This window comes from Rana temporaria, chromosome 1 (assembly GCF_905171775.1).
Source record: "Rana temporaria chromosome 1, aRanTem1.1, whole genome shotgun sequence".
NCBI classification, from domain to species: domain Eukaryota; kingdom Metazoa; phylum Chordata; class Amphibia; order Anura; family Ranidae; genus Rana; species Rana temporaria.
The window spans coordinates 162,588,463-162,607,364 of NC_053489.1; the positions used below are offsets into that span (position 1 = coordinate 162,588,463).

Here is an 18,902-nt window from a genome sequence, read left to right on the forward strand (position 1 = left end):
AACTGGTCCGCGGGCCAGTTTCAGCAGACATGTTTGGTCGTGTGTGGGCGCGAGCAGGCCGAATTCCAGCAAACATTTGCCCGCCGGGCCTTTTCCCAGCGGACAAATATTCCTGGACTTGTTTTAAAACAGTCCGCTGGAATCCTGCCCGCTCGGACATGTACGGTCGTCAGTACAGACCTACCGTACATGTCCAGGCGCCCGCCGTCCCTCGCATGCGTCGAATGACTTCGACGCATGCGTGGAAGCATTTTAAAGGCGGGCCGCCCACGTCGCCGCGTCATTGTCGCAGCGACACCGCGTCATCGGCGCGGCAACACCGCGGACACGCCTCGCGTATTGTTTACGCGCGGACTTCTGTACGATGGTGTGTACAACCATCGTACAGAAGCCCTCTGGCAGACATGTACGGTGAAAACGGTCCGACGGACCGCTTTCACCGTACATGTTTGTCCGTGTGTACCCGGCCTAACATGTCACAGATGACAATACCAGGTGCCACAGGGAGAGGTCACCGACTGGCATTAACATTTTTCTTTGGGACCCCATGATTTGTCGTTGCACCCGTCATCTCATCCTGTCTCTTTCATGCCTTTGCACTATGTACACAGACTGTTATCCTGTTACATTTGTAACTGGAAGATATGCAGGTAGAATTATTGTAAACCAGTTACCTGTTGGAGCTCTTTCTGGTTTTGATTTTGAATTTCCTCCTTCAGTTTTGCAATGTGTGCCTCCTGAATAAATGAAAAAAAAGCTTTATATTAAGTTTTGTGTACTGTGAAGTGCAATAAAATGATAGAAGCGAGGCAGTCATATAGTTTTAGTATATTTGTGTCATAACACGACAATGCATATAGAAAGAAACAACTTGCACCTTGTTTTAGCATGTGATATAGTCAAAACAATATACAACAGATTAAAGAACAAAGTGTGACTGCTAACCTAAAAGTCACACAAGTACAGTACTTGACTTAAAGGGTCACTAAAGGAAAAACATTTTTTTGCTGAAATGACTGGTTACAGGGTATAGAGACTTATAGCTAGATTCACATAGAGTTAGGTCGGCGTATCAGTACGCTGACCTAACTCGGAATCTGCGCCGACCTAAGTTTAAGTGTATTCTCAAACAGAGATACACTTAAACCTATCTAAGATACGACGGCTTGCGCCGTCCTATCTTAGGGTGCAATATTTAGGCTGGCCGCTAGGTGGCGCTTCCATTGCGGTCGGCGTAGAATATGTAAATCACTAGATACGCCTATTCACGAATGTACGCCCGGCCGATGCAGTACAGATACGACGTTTACGTAACGCTTTATCAAGCCTAAAGTTATTCCATCAAATAGTTGGAATAGTAATGTTAAAGTATGGCCGCCGTTCCCGCGTCGAAATTCGAAAATTTTACGTAGTTTGCGTAAGTCATCCGTGAATAGGGATTTACGTCATTTACGTCCACGTCGAAATCAATAGGACCGTGCGGCGTACTTAGCCGCAATGCACACTGGGAAATGTAGGCGGAGGGCGCATGTGCGTTCCAAAAAAACGTCAATCACGTCAGGTCAAACCAAATTATCATAAAACACGACCCCTCAGCCTATTTTGAATTAGGCGCGCTTGCGCCCGCCGCATTTACGCTACGCCGCCGTAAGTTAGGAGGCAAGTACTTTGTGAATACAGTACTTGCCTCTCTGACTTAAGGCGGCATAGCGTAAATACGATACGCTACGCCGCCTTAAAGTTGCGCGCCCCTACCTGAATCTAGCTAATAATAGTTAACTGATTCCTTTTAAAAATGATTAAAAATAGATAAAAACCAATCATATAATGTGCCTGCAGTTTAGTTTTGTTTTTGCTGTTGTTCTCTGATGTACAGAGCCAGAGATCCAGCATGGGTGCTCAACCTGTGGCTCTCCAGCTGTTGCAAAACTACAATTCCCATAATACCTCAGCCTTTGGGAGACATGCTTGTACCTGTCAGCGGCTTGCAATGCCTCATGGGAATTGTAGTTCCGCAACAGCTGGAGAGCCACAGGTTGAGCACCCATGCAATAGAGGGTAGTGATGGTTTGTAAAACGAAACTGGATTGGTGCTGAGGGGTTTTAGACACACAGTAATCACACCTCCTTGATTAGTGACCACAGTGAGAAATCTCCCAGTACAGTGGTCATCAGGAAACAGCCAACCAGGAAGTGTCCAGAACAGAGAGGTATTACAGCAACATCAAAGCAAAAACGAACAATGAGGACATGAAACCAGAACTGCAGTAAGGTAAAGGAAGCAAAAAAAAATTCCTTTAGTGACCCTTTACTGTTTGATGATACTGTGTGTCATCTACTAGCTTGTACATAGACAATCTACTTCGCTAATGCCGCGTACACACGACCGTTTTTCACGACGAGAAAAATGTCGTGTGTAGGCTCCAGAGCAGTTTTCTCAATGTGAAAAATGGGCATTTTTCACGTCAGAACAACTGCCTAAGATACGGCGGATCACTGCCTACGCCATGAACGTAATCTACGCCCATCCAGACACACGTCCAACGTAAAATACGCCGGCTTGTGTTCCCTGAAGCAGACCTTTACATGTCTGCTGCTGAGTTACACCTCCTTTATGGGGCTTAACTTTACGCCGGACGTACAACTTACGCGCACCTCTCGTAGCCTGCGTCGGGCGCGCGCAGGTTCGTGAATCGCTGTATTTTCCTAATTTGCATATTTGAATCAATGGCAGCGCCACCATGCGTCCGGCGTAAATGTGCGCCCACCCTACGCCGGCGTAGGCAAGTTACGTCGGCGGGATGAAGCCTGTTTTTAGGTGTATGTTAGTTTGTGGGTCCGGCGCACAGATACGACGGCGCACATTTGCACTTACGTCGGCGTATCTTGAGATACGTCGGCGCAAGTGCTTTGTGAATACGGGCCTATAGGTTTATTGTTTTATTTTATTAGCCAAGCATTACCCTATCCTGTAGATGATGGATCTGCAGTTCAGCAATACGCTTGCCATGCTCCTCCTTTAATGCTTCAGTAGCCAATGCCTGGGCTTCTTTTTCAGCCTTCATGAATGATATGACATCTCTCTGTTTCAGCAGGTCCAGTTCCTTTTCAGAAAGAATCTTTTCCAGAGAAGCTATTCTTGTGTTCTGATCTCTGACCTGGCTACTTAGGTCATCAATCTGTTGAGTAAAGGCTTCTTGCTGTTTCATGGCTTCTTCCTCTTGGATCTGTACAGTTAAAATATGTTGCAGCATGAAAAGCATTGTCATGAAATTACATTTAAACTATTAGACTATTTGGCCAAAGGTTTGTGGGCACCTGACCATCACGCCTATAAGAGGGTCACTGGACATCCTATTCCAAACCATTGGCATTTATGAAGTTGGCTCTTTCTATTGACTATACAAAATATAAATTTTTCTAATAAGGTTTTTTTTCAGGATTTTGGTGTCTGTCAGAATTTGTGTCCATTTACTTAGAAGCCCATTTGTAAGATCAGGTACGGATGTAGGAAGTGAAGACCTGTTTCACAATTGGCATTCAAAAATCATCCCGAAGGTGTCAAATAAAGTTGAAGTCAGGGCTCTGGCTCTATTCAGGGCACTTAAATTCCTTCAAACCAAACAAAAAAAAAAACAGCCCGGATTCACGTACCTCGGCGCATAGTTATGCAGGCGTAGCGTATCGAATATACGCTACGCCGACGTAGCGCAGAGCGGCGAGCACAGTATTCACAAAGCACTTGCTCCCAACGTTGCGCCAGTGGGCGTGATCCATTTAAATGATGCGTGACCCCATGCAAATGATGGGCCGAACGAACGGCGCATGCGCCGTCCCGTGGAAGCATCCCAGTGCGCATACGTCGGAAATACTCCTTAAGATACGTCGAATCACTGCCTACGACGTGAACGTAACCTACGCCAAGCCCTATTCACGTACTACTACGTAAACAACGTAAAATACGACGGCTGTTCCCTGGTCCATACCTTAACATGACTTACACCTGCTTTATGAGGCTTAACTTTGCGCCGGACGTAAGCCTTACGCGAACCGCGTATATGATGCGCCGGGCGCAACTACGTTCATGAATCGCCGTATCTCCCTCATTTGCATATTTGCAATGAGGTGGCCATCGTAAATATGCGCCCAAGATACGCCGGCGTAGAAAAGTTACGTCGGTTGGAGGAAGCCTATTTTCAGGCGTATCTAGTTCTATAGGTACGGCGCAGAGATACGACAGCGCACATTGACACTTACGCGGCGTATCTCGAGATACGCCAGCGTAAGTGCTACGTGAATCCGGGCCAACATGTCTTCATGGACCTGGCTTTGTGCTCAGGGGCACAATCATACTGAAACAGAAAATAACCTTCTCCACGTGGTTGCCATGAGGTTGGAAGCATACATGGCCATCTTAATGCAAGGGCACTCCTGGGCACCACCGAGGGGCCCCAGGTACACAATAATCTTGCATTACATCATACTTGCCAACTGTCCTGGATTTGCTGGGACAGTCATGCTTTTTACTAAACTGTCCCGATATGGTCATGTCCTGTAACCTATACTGTGTCCTCCTGATCCCAGTATTGTGCCCTCCTGACCCCCCCCCCCCCCCCCCCTGTACTGTGCCCTTCTGCATTCCCCCTGTACTGTGCCCTTTGTGTTGACTAGTCTTTGATATATGGAATGTTTTCCTTTTGTAAAATCGATTTTATTGAAAGTACTAATGAATATATGTTTAATTCTATCAACTATTTATACATTATTTCTTGAAAGTAGGTGTGTAAATTGGGGCAAGCTGGTAGGGATCCCAATGCATTACTTTTCCCAGGGGTCCATGATGCTATTAAGGTGGGCCTGGAAGCATATGGTTGTCTAAAATGTCTTTGTATACAGTAGAATTAACAGTGCCCTTTACTGGAAACACTTGAATTTATTAATTTGGAGGGATGTCCGTGGACTTCTATATTGGCAGTGGAGCTGGGGTAACATTTTGTTTCCCTTATAACTTTATCAACCCTGCCTGAGTTCTCCTCCCCTGGAGAGAAAGTGGAGAGTCCATAAGGGGCACTCTGTTAGCCAGACGAGAAACATTTTGGATATTCAAATTGGACACTCTCACCCCAAAGGGTTAAATTCTAAATGGGATGTAACCCATTATTTGAAATAGTTTAATTTTTTTTTATTCTCTGTGCTGTTTTGTAGACCAAACTTTGTTGCAGGAAGTGATGTAATTGGTGTGTGGCCAGCTGTTTGATACTAGGTGTATATACAGCACAGGATCAGACTCCAGGGTTCAGCATCCAGCATGCCCACAGCAGAAAGAATAGATGGGAGCTTGAAAGTTATGAAGTTCAGGGCTATCTAACAAAATGCATACCATCATATACATTGGACATACTCTATACTAGATGTTAGGTGCCATAAGGGGAAACAATGTCAAAAACTAATGACAGCCTAAACAAGCCAAACATGGACAAACTGCACTGGAAAAAGTTCAATACTAAAACTGACTACAAAACTAAATCAGTGACCCAGATTAAAAACTGTGGGCCAGATTCAGGTAGAATCAGGTTACTCTCCGGCGGTATAACGTATTACATTTACGTTACACCGCCGCAAGTTTTACGGGGAAGTGCTTGATTCACAAAGCACTTGCCTGTAAAGTTGCGGCGGCGTAGCGTAAATCCGCCCGGCGCAAGCCCGCCTAATTCAAATGGGACGGGGACCATTTAAATTAGGCGCGTTCCCGTGCCGAACGTACTGCGCATGCTCTGTCCCTAAAATTTCCCGACGTGCATTGCGCTAAATGACGTCGCAAGGACGTCATTGGTTTCGACGTTAATGTAAATGGCGTCCAGCGCCATTCACGGATGACTTACGCAAACGACGTGAAATTTCAAATTTCAACGCGGGAACGACGACCATACTTAACATTGGCTAGACCACCTAGAGGGCAGGTTTAGTTTTATGCCGCATATCTCTACGGAAACAACGTAAATTTACAGCGACGAGCAAAGTGTACGTTCGTGAATCGGCGTAACTAGTCATTTGTATATACTACACCGACCGCAATGGAATCGCCACCTAGCGGCCGGCCTAGAATTGCAGCCTAAGATCTGACGGTGTAAGTCACTTACACCTGTCGGATCTTAGGGAGATCTATGCGTAACCTAGATATTATTTGCTCGAGGGAAAGTGGCGCTGCTATCCTGGTACTAGGCTATGTCGCACTAAATTATGGGCAAGTGATTATTCAAATCAAATATATGGTGTTGGGTTCCTCCCTTTGGTTAAGCTCATGTGTGCAGCCACCAGTAGGATATAAGGTCCCCCTTTTTATTGATGTGCGGTAAAGGTCCGCCAAGGTTTCCTATTTATATATTGACCCTATATTGCATCCAGAGACCAGTAAATGCTGTTTCGTAAGGAGAAACAAGAAAAAAGTGCAATATGTGTAAAGAATTAATTAATGCTTCTGTGTCCTTAATTGACAATTAAAATTGGGAGTGTTACCTGAAGTAGAATCTGTACCCTGCATTCACAACTTCCCAATAATGTGAGCTGTAAAAGTGTATCCCCTCATGTGGTAGGAGAAAATGTGGTTTGTACACATATAGTGTTAATTTTAGTAGAATGTGTATAAGTGACAAAAAATAAGTGTGGTGTGCTTACTGACTGTACTTCACACCAAGCATAAATATGATTAATGTTGCTCAATAAACCTTATAAATGATATACCTTCAAAAATGTGACATAAATAAATATATGAATTCATCAACCATCAAACAGTTAATTAAAGTGCTGTGTGCTAGTGATTCCTCTATGTGAATGAGTGCCTGCTGAGTGCCCTCATATAGCAAATAGAAATAAAAATAAAAATAAAAATATTGGAATAGTCACGTAGATTGTGAGTTCCTCAATTGGTGATTGCATTCAAATGTTTCAAAAAACAATTCAAACAAAAATATTTTAGAAGTTAACTCTGACCATCTCTTGTGGAAATTCAAAACAAACAAAAAACAGTATCTATAGAAGCCGTGCAGACCTCTCTCCAGGCTGATTACTCAGTGCAATTCTCAGCTGATATGCCAAAACAGTTCAAACAAAAATATTATAATAGAAGTTATCTCTGGCCGTCTCTTGTAGAGATTCAGAATAAACAAAAGACAGTATCTAAAGAAGCCGTGCAGTTCTCAATTCAGGTTAGTTGCACAATATATTCCCCAGCTGATGTATACGGTGAATTCTTATCCTGTTACGAATCACTTTCCCGTATCCCCTCTCTGGCGTGGCTGACGATTCCCCCCAATGTGTCCCCACTCACCAGACAGATGTCCCCTCGAGGGGGTGTAGAGCTTGTCTGAATTAGCTTCAGTGAGCTGTCGGATGGTTACCTCTCCTGTCGGTCTGATGCGGGACGGCGTTTTCCTCATATGTTGTGTCTTGCCTCTTGGGGTGGTGATCGTGTAGAAAAATAAAAAATATATCCACATGGGAAAGTACGTTCTGTACTTGGTGATCGCTAATGTTTCAAAAGAGATCAACCCAAGTGCACTATTAGTTAAAATCCATAAAAAATAACAAAATAAAATAAACCGTTTAGGGTGACGGTAGTTGTAAGACAACTTCCAGTAATCCGCCTCGTTGTACACTAACCGGGTCCTGTGGGAACAGTCCAGTGCGGTAGCCTTAGCACGTGTGGCTGTTTGCGTTCCACAGCCCTGCAGTCCGTACCCGGAAGTGTCTACTGGCGTTGCGTACTTGCGTGTGACGTGATAGAAGCTAAGTCACCTGACTAGTTTCGTCAATAGGACTTTTTCAAAGGCGATAGCTATCTCTCACTTCACACTGGATTTTATACAATACTCGGCAGCCTATTCCCTCCTACCATGGGAGTGGCGATAATCCTATAGTCCAATCATAGAACTAAGTTATATTGCGGGATGTGTGCTTGCTGGTTACGTAAAGAAGGAAATTAATTGATTTATCCACCAAAAGTTTAATCCGTGGGTAAGTGTTGTTTTACTTTCTAAATTTGTTAATCTAGGCACCCAATCTTCGGAACTTTTGATGTAGGTGTACAAGTAGAAAAACAGGTAATGGGATGCCGATTAGTGTACCAAAAATGCAATCATTTTGTACTTAAACTGATGCTTACATATATGTGACATTGTATTACTGCCAATGTCACACTTTTCACTCACATTTCGCTAGTGTGTCATTAAATGGAGTATATAATATATACACACTAAATGAGGAGCCTTGCAAGTGTATATGCCTATAAGTAAAAAACTAAGTATGTAGATAAATACTCTCTATGGTGGGAAGGGAGGAGAAGAAAGGAGTATAAAGGAGAGCAAGGTTCTGTATATAAAGGTCAGATATAAGAAAAATTATTTGTTTTTCTATATGCGTATATGTGCATGAAGGTTCTACTATTAAGCCCATTATTCAAAAAAACTGAATGTGAACAGTCCCAAAATATATTCAGCTCGTTTGAAGTGAGCTAAATTTGGAACACTGTTAGGGGCTATGTTGATAGAGTGTGCACCTCTCCTTCTGTATATGAACCTAATAATAGTTATTATGCATAAGCTGTGGTTTTTATATGAAAATTGATTATACAACATATTTTACGTTATATTGTATGTATTTATGTGTATTGGAACCTAAATTCAAAAATGGGCCGGAAGAATTGGAATAAAAATAAGGGAGTGTTAATTGGATGGGCTGTGTCCAAGAATTTTCAGGAATTTTTTAATTGTATCATTTCATATAAATTCTGGTGGGGTTATTTGAATTTTTTCCTCAGGGTTTATTATCACTACTGAAATGCTGCATGATTTATTCCCTGTATAAAGGTGGATCAGAGGAAACTGTCACTAATTCCTATCATTACCATTCCAGTTTTTCAAGGGCTAGTAATTAGAAATATAACAGTTGAGGTCGATATCTATGTTCATTCCTTTTGGTGCTAGTGATCCCAGCCTATAAATCCATTCGGTTTCATTCTGTGATATTTGTAGTTTTCTGTTACCTCCTCTCCAATGACTTTTTATTGTATCTATACCGTAGAATATCATTTGAGAAGGGTCACTGTTATGTACTTCACTAAAATGTTTAGACAAACTGTGATATGGGAACCCTTTGCGGATGTTTTTTACATGTTCCCTTATCCGTACTTTTAGAGGTCTTGTAGTCCTTCCCACATATTGCAGTTTGCAGGGACATTCAATTACGTATGTCACGTGCGTGGTGTTGCAAGTTATGAGTTTTCTAATCCGATATTCTTTATGATAGGTATTTGATGTAAAAGTAAGGCGTCTGCGGATTTGTTTTCGAGTTTTTTTGCAGGGGAGGCATCTCTGACACCTATAAAATCCTTTTAATTCCGGGCACAGTTCCACTGGTTGTGGTGGATTCACCACATTATGTACTAATTGGTTCCTCAAGGTCGGTGCCTTCCGGTAAATGAAGTGAGGTTTACTAGGTAAAATTTTTGCTAGTGTAATGTCCTCTTTAAGTATAGGCCAATATTTTTTCATAATTTTTTCTAATTGTCGGTGTTGATTACTGTATCCTGTTATGAAGGCTGTATCATATGAATTTCTCTTTGGTTTAGGACTTGGGTTGAGTAATGTGGCTCTATCTATATTTCGTATATTTTCTTTGAGTTTCTGTAATGATGAATATTGATAGCCTTTCTCTTCAAACCTTTTAAGTAGCACTTGTGCTTGTGTGTCAAAGTCCTCAATTCTATGGCAATTCCTTCTTATTCTAAGGAGTTGGCCTTTTGGAATATTTGATTTCCATTTACTGTGATGGCAGCTCGATGTTGGTATGTATCCATTTCTATCTGTTTGCTTGAAGAATGTCTTAGTACATAATGTTCCTTCATGTTTGAAGATCTCCAAATCTAGATATTCGATGGTTTCCCTGTGCCATTTCCCCGTAAATTTTATGTTAAAACGGTTCTGGTTAAGTTGTTGCATAAAGAGTTCAAGTGTGTCTGATGTTCCTTCCCATAAGATGATAATATCATCTATATATCGCCTGTATAGTTTCATTTGTGGGATATGGGATACTCCCCTTGTTTGCACGTAATATTCTTTATTGTACCAAAAATGGTTATTTTGCATTGCTAATTGAAGTCCCTCTAAAATATAGTAAATTTGTTCCTGTCTCATGTCTGATTTTCCATGCAAACAAGGGGAGTGGCGATGGGGGCTCGTTATGCCCCAAGCGTCGCAAATCTATTCATGGATATGTGGGAACAACAATACATCCACAATCAACATATCCCACAAATGAAACTATACAGGCGATATATAGATGATATTATCATCTTATGGGAAGGAACATCAGACACACTTGAACTCTTTATGCAACAACTTAACCAGAACCGTTTTAACATAAAATTTACGGGGAAATGGCACAGGGAAACCATCGAATATCTAGATTTGGAGATCTTCAAACATGAAGGAACATTATGTACTAAGACATTCTTCAAGCAAACAGATAGAAATGGATACATACCAACATCGAGCTGCCATCACAGTAAATGGAAATCAAATATTCCAAAAGGCCAACTCCTTAGAATAAGAAGGAATTGCCATAGAATTGAGGACTTTGACACACAAGCACAAGTGCTACTTAAAAGGTTTGAAGAGAAAGGCTATCAATATTCATCATTACAGAAACTCAAAGAAAATATACGAAATATAGATAGAGCCACATTACTCAACCCAAGTCCTAAACCAAAGAGAAATTCATATGATACAGCCTTCATAACAGGATACAGTAATCAACACCGACAATTAGAAAAAATAATGAAAAAATATTGGCCTATACTTAAAGAGGACATTACACTAGCAAAAATTTTACCTAGTAAACCTCACTTCATTTACCGGAAGGCACCGACCTTGAGGAACCAATTAGTACATAATGTGGTGAATCCACCACAACCAGTGGAACTGTGCCCGGAATTAAAAGGATTTTATAGGTGTCAGAGATGCCTCCCCTGCAAAAAAACTCGAAAACAAATCCGCAGACGCCTTACTTTTACATCAAATACCTATCATAAAGAATATCGGATTAGAAAACTCATAACTTGCAACACCACGCACGTGACATACGTAATTGAATGTCCCTGCAAACTGCAATATGTGGGAAGGACTACAAGACCTCTAAAAGTACGGATAAGGGAACATGTAAAAAACATCCGCAAAGGGTTCCCATATCACAGTTTGTCTAAACATTTTAGTGAAGTACATAACAGTGACCCTTCTCAAATGATATTCTACGGTATAGATACAATACAAAGTCATTGGAGAGGAGGTAACAGAAAACTACAAATATCACAGAATGAAACCGAATGGATTTATAGGCTGGGATCACTAGCACCAAAAGGAATGAACATAGATATCGACCTCAACTGTTATATTTCTAATTACTAGCCCTTGAAAAACTGGAATGGTAATGATAGGAATTAGTGACAGTTTCCTCTGATCCACCTTTATACAGGGAATAAATCATGCAGCATTTCAGTAGTGATAATAAACCCTGAGGAAAAAATTCAAATAACCCCACCAGAATTTATATGAAATGATACAATTAAAAAATTCCTGAAAATTCTTGGACACAGCCCATCCAATTAACACTCCCTTATTTTTATTCCAATTCTTCCGGCCCATTTTTGAATTTAGGTTCCAATACACATAAATACATACAATATAACGTAAAATATGTTGTATAATCAATTTTCATATAAAAACCACAGCTTATGCATAATAACTATTATTAGGTTCATATACAGAAGGAGAGGTGCACACTCTATCAACATAGCCCCTAACAGTGTTCCAAATTTAGCTCACTTCAAACGAGCTGAATATATTTTGGGACTGTTCACATTCAGTTTTTTTGAATAATGGGCTTAATAGTAGAACCTTCATGCACATATACGCATATAGAAAAACAAATAATTTTTCTTATATCTGACCTTTATATACAGAACCTTGCTCTCCTTTATACTCCTTTCTTCTCCTCCCTTCCCACCATAGAGAGTATTTATCTACATACTTAGTTTTTTACTTATAGGCATATACACTTGCAAGGCTCCTCATTTAGTGTGTATATATTATATACTCCATTTAATGACACACTAGCGAAATGTGAGTGAAAAGTGTGACATTGGCAGTAATACAATGTCACATATATGTAAGCATCAGTTTAAGTACAAAATGATTGCATTTTTGGTACACTAATCGGCATCCCATTACCTGTTTTTCTACTTGTACACCTACATCAAAAGTTCCGAAGATTGGGTGCCTAGATTAACAAATTTAGAAAGTAAAACAACACTTACCCACGGATTAAACTTTTGGTGGATAAATCAATTAATTTCCTTCTTTACGTAACCAGCAAGCACACATCCCGCAATATAACTTAGTTCTATGATTGGACTATAGGATTATCGCCACTCCCATGGTAGGAGGGAATAGGCTGCCGAGTATTGTATAAAATCCAGTGTGAAGTGAGAGATAGCTATCGCCTTTGAAAAAGTCCTATTGACGAAACTAGTCAGGTGACTTAGCTTCTATCACGTCACACGCAAGTACGCAACGCCAGTAGACACTTCCGGGTACGGACTGCAGGGCTGTGGAACGCAAACAGCCACACGTGCTAAGGCTACCGCACTGGACTGTTCCCACAGGACCCGGTTAGTGTACAACGAGGCGGATTACTGGAAGTTGTCTTACAACTACCGTCACCCTAAACGGTTTATTTTATTTTGTTATTTTTTATGGATTTTAACTAATAGTGCACTTGGGTTGATCTCTTTTGAAACATTAGCGATCACCAAGTACAGAACGTACTTTCCCATGTGGATATATTTTTTATTTTTCTACACGATCACCACCCCAAGAGGCAAGACACAACATATGAGGAAAACGCCGTCCCGCATCAGACCGACAGGAGAGGTAACCATCCGACAGCTCACTGAAGCTAATTCAGACAAGCTCTACACCCCCTCGAGGGGACATCTGTCTGGTGAGTGGGGACACATTGGGGGGAATCGTCAGCCACGCCAGAGAGGGGATACGGGAAAGTGATTCGTAACAGGATAAGAATTCACCGTATACATCAGCTGGGGAATATATTGTGCAACTAACCTGAATTGAGAACTGCACGGCTTCTTTAGATACTGTCTTTTGTTTATTCTGAATCTCTACAAGAGACGGCCAGAGATAACTTCTATTATAATATTTTTGTTTGAACTGTTTTGGCATATCAGCTGAGAATTGCACTGAGTAATCAGCCTGGAGAGAGGTCTGCACGGCTTCTATAGATACTGTTTTTTGTTTGTTTTGAATTTCCACAAGAGATGGTCAGAGTTAACTTCTAAAATATTTTTGTTTGAATTGTTTTTTGAAACATTTGAATGCAATCACCAATTGAGGAACTCACAATCTACGTGACTATTCCAATATTTTTATTTTTATTTTTATTTCTATTTGCTATATGAGGGCACTCAGCAGGCACTCATTCACATAGAGGAATCACTAGCACACAGCACTTTAATTAACTGTTTGATGGTTGATGAATTCATATATTTATTTATGTCACATTTTTGAAGGTATATCAGTTATAAGGTTTATTGAGCAACATTAATCATATTTATGCTTGGTGTGAAGTACAGTCAGTAAGCACACCACACTTATTTTTTGTCACTTATACACATTCTACTAAAATTAACACTATATGTGTACAAACCACATTTTTTCCTACCACATGAGGGGATACACTTTTACAGCTCACATTATTGGGCAGTTGTGAATGCAGGGTACAGATTCTACTTCAGGTGACACTCCCAATTTTAATTGTCAATTAAGGACACAGAAGCATTAATTAATTCTTTACACATATTGCACTTTTTTCTTGTTTCTCCTTACGAAACAGCATTTACTGGTCTCTGGATGCAATATAGGGTCAATATATAAATAGGAAACCTTGGCGGACCTTTACCGCACATCAATAAAAAGGGGGACCTTATATCCTACTGGTGGCTGCACACATGAGCTTAACCAAAGGGAGGAACCCAACACCATATATTTGATTTGAATAATCACTTGCCCATAATTTAGTGCGACATAGCCTAGTACCAGGATAGCAGCGCCACTTTCCCTCGAGCAAATAATATCTATATTCTATCACCCTCAGTAGAGGGTATTCACAGGGAGGCTGCAGCTTTTTACTATTTAGTCCTAGCGCGGAAATATTCAATTAATCGGTCTATGCGTAACCTGATTCTATGAATCAGGCCATTAGATACGACAGTCGTATCTCAGAGATACGACGGCGTATCTGGAGATACGCCGTCGTATCTCTTTTATGAATCTGGCCCTGTATGTCACAAGCGTTCCTAAACACATACATACATGCACACTGCCTTCTTCTATAAATGACTGCATTTAACTGACATCAGTTAAAGTATATGTAAACACTCACCCTGTAAAAAAATACATTCAGTTTATAATAGAAATGAAAGGCAAAACATTTATATGTACATTTAAAAACATTATAAATACCATTCCCCCTCCCCTTTTTATAACCGATGACATACCCTCTGTTCTCAGCTGCATAAAGATTTTAGAGAGCTGGGGGAGGAGAAACGGCAGCACACTGATCTTCTAAGTGAATGGCTGTACAGAGAGGGGTGTGTCAGCACAAGTCTGATCATTGGAGGAGAGCAAGCTGAGTTTCAACCCAGCCAGAAAATTGACCAAACTGTGCTCTCCTGCCTAGTGTGGTCAGTTTTTAATAGGAACGCAGGGGGACTGGCAGGAACACCAGGTATTGCATACAAGGGAAGCAATACAAAGATAACAGGATACTTTTTCATACAAGTACATGATATAGCGGTCACATATCAGGAATATGAAATGTTTGGTTTACATATTCTTTAAAGCACAACTAAAGTAAAAAAAAAAAAAATTGCATATAAGCTTCAAGTTTAAAGAAGTATAGCCAAAGCTTGTTTGGCTGTACTTCTCCTAAAGCCCAGCTAAAGTCCACAGTCAAGCCAGTCCAGGCTCTGAAAAGATTCCAACCTTATGGTCGGTATCCGCCTAGAAGCTTGGACTGACAGCTCAGTGATCCGCTAACAGCCTGAGCCAACTGCTCCTGCACTCTCCAGAGCACGGTGCTCCAGTGAGCACTGGAGGGGCAGAGCAGAGAGCCAGTGACTGGATAGAGATCAGTTCTCTGCATCTTGAAGACCAAAAACTGAGCGATCAGTGGTGTTTGATCACTCAGTTCTCGGTCTGGAGCTGGCAGGGACAGATGCAGCATTGGACCAATGCAGTGGCGGTGCGTCGATTGTGGGCGCAGGAGCGCCGCCCCCTCTCTCCTGCACCGCCACTGAAACAATACATAGATGCATGAATCTATGTATTGTCGCCGGCGCCGCTGCCGCCCACTATTCAGATGGCCGCCCCCCTGGTGAGCACCGGCCATCTGAATAACAGCAGTTGGTTGGCTTTGGAAGTGTCTATCAGAGCCAGTGGCTCTGATAGGCTTCCCGATTACAGCCCACAGGCTTCAAAATAGTTAACCAGGGGACACACGTGGTGTGCGTTCCCTGGTTAACACTGACACGCGTCTCAGCCAATCAGGTTCACCGGGTCTAGTTACCGGGAACCTGATTGGCTGAAGCGTCATCGAGGGCGGGAGAAGACATCGAGGGACAGTGGAGGGAGGATGGCCAATGCTGCATCCACCTAGGTGAGTATATATTTTTTTTTTTCATGAATCCCATACCTCTCTTTTAAATCATTCCAGAGATACCCATCTGCATCCATTTCACTTATGTCCCTGCCTGAAATTCATTCTGCTGTCTCAATATCTCTCTTTAATAGTCACACATTCAGATGCACTAAGATCAGAAAGTGTAAGGGTGCATTCACGCTTGTGAATGCATTCTGCCCACCATTACCTATAAGAACCTTAGCGGAGTTTCCAGCGATTAGCTGTGAGTAGGCAGCCCCATTGAAAGCAATGGGAGGCTGCTGATTCTCGCAGCTTTTCACACCCACTTTTACTTAATCACTCATGCTGCAATCACATGCAGGTGATTGGCCCAGACTGCAGACTGCCTGCGTCCAGGACTGATCACTTGCATGTAATTGGTGTTTAAGAGAGTGCTGATTAATTATCTGATTACTGTTCCAGAATTAATTTAAGCATTTGATGGACAGAGTGCATAGCAACGTCCAGCTACCTTTCTTGAACATTAAGCCCTGGTTCACACTGGGTACGATTTGGAACGATTTGAGATGCGATTTGACATCGGCGGCAATTGTCGGCAATGGCACTGTCCTAATCAGTGCGACGCCGCATCTGCAATTTCAAAAAGTAGTTCCTGTACTACTTTTTGCGATTTCGGGCCGCGATTTACATTAAATTGCGGCCGAAATCGCGGCAAAATCGTGGCGAAATCGCGGTAAAATCGCACATTTTACCGCGATTTTGAATTCGCAGCAGTGTGAACCTAGGCTTACAGCCACTTTTCTGTAAGTTTTTGAGCTGCAAATGGCATAGGCGTTTTTGAGCTGTAAAAAAAACGGAGGGCCAGGGCGTTCTGAAGCTCCAGAGTAGAGCTGTAAAAACGCCAGACTTAAAAAACGCTCAAAAACGCTCAAAAACGCGCGAAAACGCTAAAAAACGCTCAAAAACGCGACCGCGGCATTTTTAAAGCTGCAGCTCACAAACATTTTTTTTTTTTTACAAAATAAACATGGACAGTGGAAATGAAGCCTTAGGCCGCGGCCGCGTTTTTGAGCGTTTTTGCACGTTTTTTAACGTCTGGCGTTTTTACAGCTCTACTCTGGAGCTTCAGAACGCCCTGGCCCTCCGTTTTTTTTACAGCTCAAAAACGCCTATGCCATTTGCAGCTCAAAAACGTCTATGTGGGCATGATGCCATAGAATAACATGGACAGGCGTTTTTAAGCTGTAAAAAACGCTCAGAAATGTGGCTGTAAAAACGCCAGTGGAAATGAAGCCTAATGTCCAAAAGGTGTCCCGAATGTGTTCTTTCACTTTTTGCAGAAAGTTCATATGAAGATGCAAAAAAAAAAAAAAAAACAGCAGCTGGAGCTACAGGCATGGACTGAGGATATGCACATGTTTTGAAAGTGAGTAAAAATATTTCACCAAAATTTGTATCAGTGATTATTGCTCTTTATTTATTGATAATTAAGGAAAATAATTTGATTTTAGTACTCCTTTAATGAATTTGCCAATTCTTAGATTTAGTGGCTGCAATATTTTTCTGTGGAGGAGCAGTGTTGTCACCCTAGACTTCTCTCCTTTTTTTGGACTACAAATCCTTCCGCTTTGCTCATTTTCATAACATAGGATACCTGGGAAAGCTGGTAACATTGTTTAAGATTTCAGTTCAGTACAGAGAAAGTTGCAGAACATGTACTTGGCCTAGAAAAAGAACACCACGTCTAAGGACTGGTAGGCTGCAACATAATACAAAAATGTGCTTGGGTTTAGATACACGTTAACTAGACCAGTGGTTCTCAACCCTGTCCTCAAGTACCCCCAACAGGCCATGTTTTGGGAATTTCTCTTACATAAAATAGTTGTCCAAAATACCAAGCCATTGACTCTGATTTAAAGCACCTGTACAACAAAGGAAAACCTGAAAACATGGCCTTGTTGGGGGTACTTGAGGACAGGGTTGAGAACCACTGAACTAGAACACTGGCAGCAACCTTGGTGCTACTGTATTTGGTATAGTCTAGTAAAGTCATCTGGATGGAACTGATTCTGCTCCACCAACATGCTTATTAAGCTGTGGTAATGTGCAGAAAGCAGTAACATATATAGCCTACAACATCAGAATGCCTCTTATGGTCCTACCTGTATCTGGGTCTCAAACTTCTTTTCCAGTTCACGGAGTTGAGACTTTAACTGCTTATTATTTCCCTGCTTTTCTGCACACTCTGCCCTGGTTTCCTCCAGTCTACACTGCGACTCTTCCAAATTCTGAAAATAATTTTGAGATCAGAAAAAGAGATTTAGAACAGGATTCAGGGGATATTCCCAATACATATTTTGATGTCTACTAAAACTTTCCTATCTAATGGTGGCTTAGGTCATAGCCAGGATGAGGGTCCTACAGCCAAGCACTAAACATTATTACTGTTTATTTGCAGATATCAGTAACAATCTGTCATTGTGATACTACGTTTTATGAGAAAAGTATAATATGTAAAAGGGTTAGGAATGATGGCGCTGCCTAAGCGTATTACTACACTTTAAGGTCCCAATGTGGATCTACCTAGACAAAAGTTGTGAATGTGTACTCCACTTAGGGTCTTATATTGGTAGAGGTCCAACAGGGTCAGGTGACTGAAGGGACATGAGCTACGTGACCTACAGCTATATCAAGAGCACTGGGGAAAAGGGAAAACCCCACAAGTCTGCTCTGATAATGTGCTAGTGGTCAGTGAGATGTATGGGTTAATATACCTCTGTAATGTGGACGATAACACAGTTTGTGTGCATCTGTGATAAGTATATTATCACAGATAATGTCTGCAACTGTTTTCATATTACTGGTTCATTGTGGTTATCTCACTCAGCTATTCATAGTGGCCACTTGCATATATAATGTTTGATGAAGACATATAGGGCTTACCTACTGTAATTTGTGTATACTTATCACAGATGCACACAAACTGTGTTATCGTCCACATTACAGAGGTATATTAACCCATACATCTCACTGACCACTAGCACATTATCAGAGCAGACTTGTGGGGTTTTCCCTTTTCCCCAGTGCTCTTGATATAGCTGTAGGTCACGTAGCTCATGTCCCTTCAGTCA

General features: G+C 41.6%; 1 protein-coding gene across 2 annotated transcripts in view; it reads right to left on the bottom strand.

Moving 5' to 3' along the window:
• The window catches only part of LOC120932662 (trichohyalin-like), a 165,472-nt gene that overhangs the window by 48,905 nt on the left and 97,665 nt on the right, over positions 1-18,902 (bottom strand). For both annotated transcript variants that reach the window (XM_040345205.1, XM_040345214.1), the window contains 3 exons: positions 17,934-18,059; positions 2,964-3,227; positions 675-737 (listed from right to left, as the gene is read on the bottom strand). In XM_040345205.1, coding sequence (XP_040201139.1) covers positions 675-737; positions 2,964-3,227; positions 17,934-18,059 — 453 coding nt within the window. The remainder of the gene's footprint in view (positions 1-674; positions 738-2,963; positions 3,228-17,933; positions 18,060-18,902) is intronic.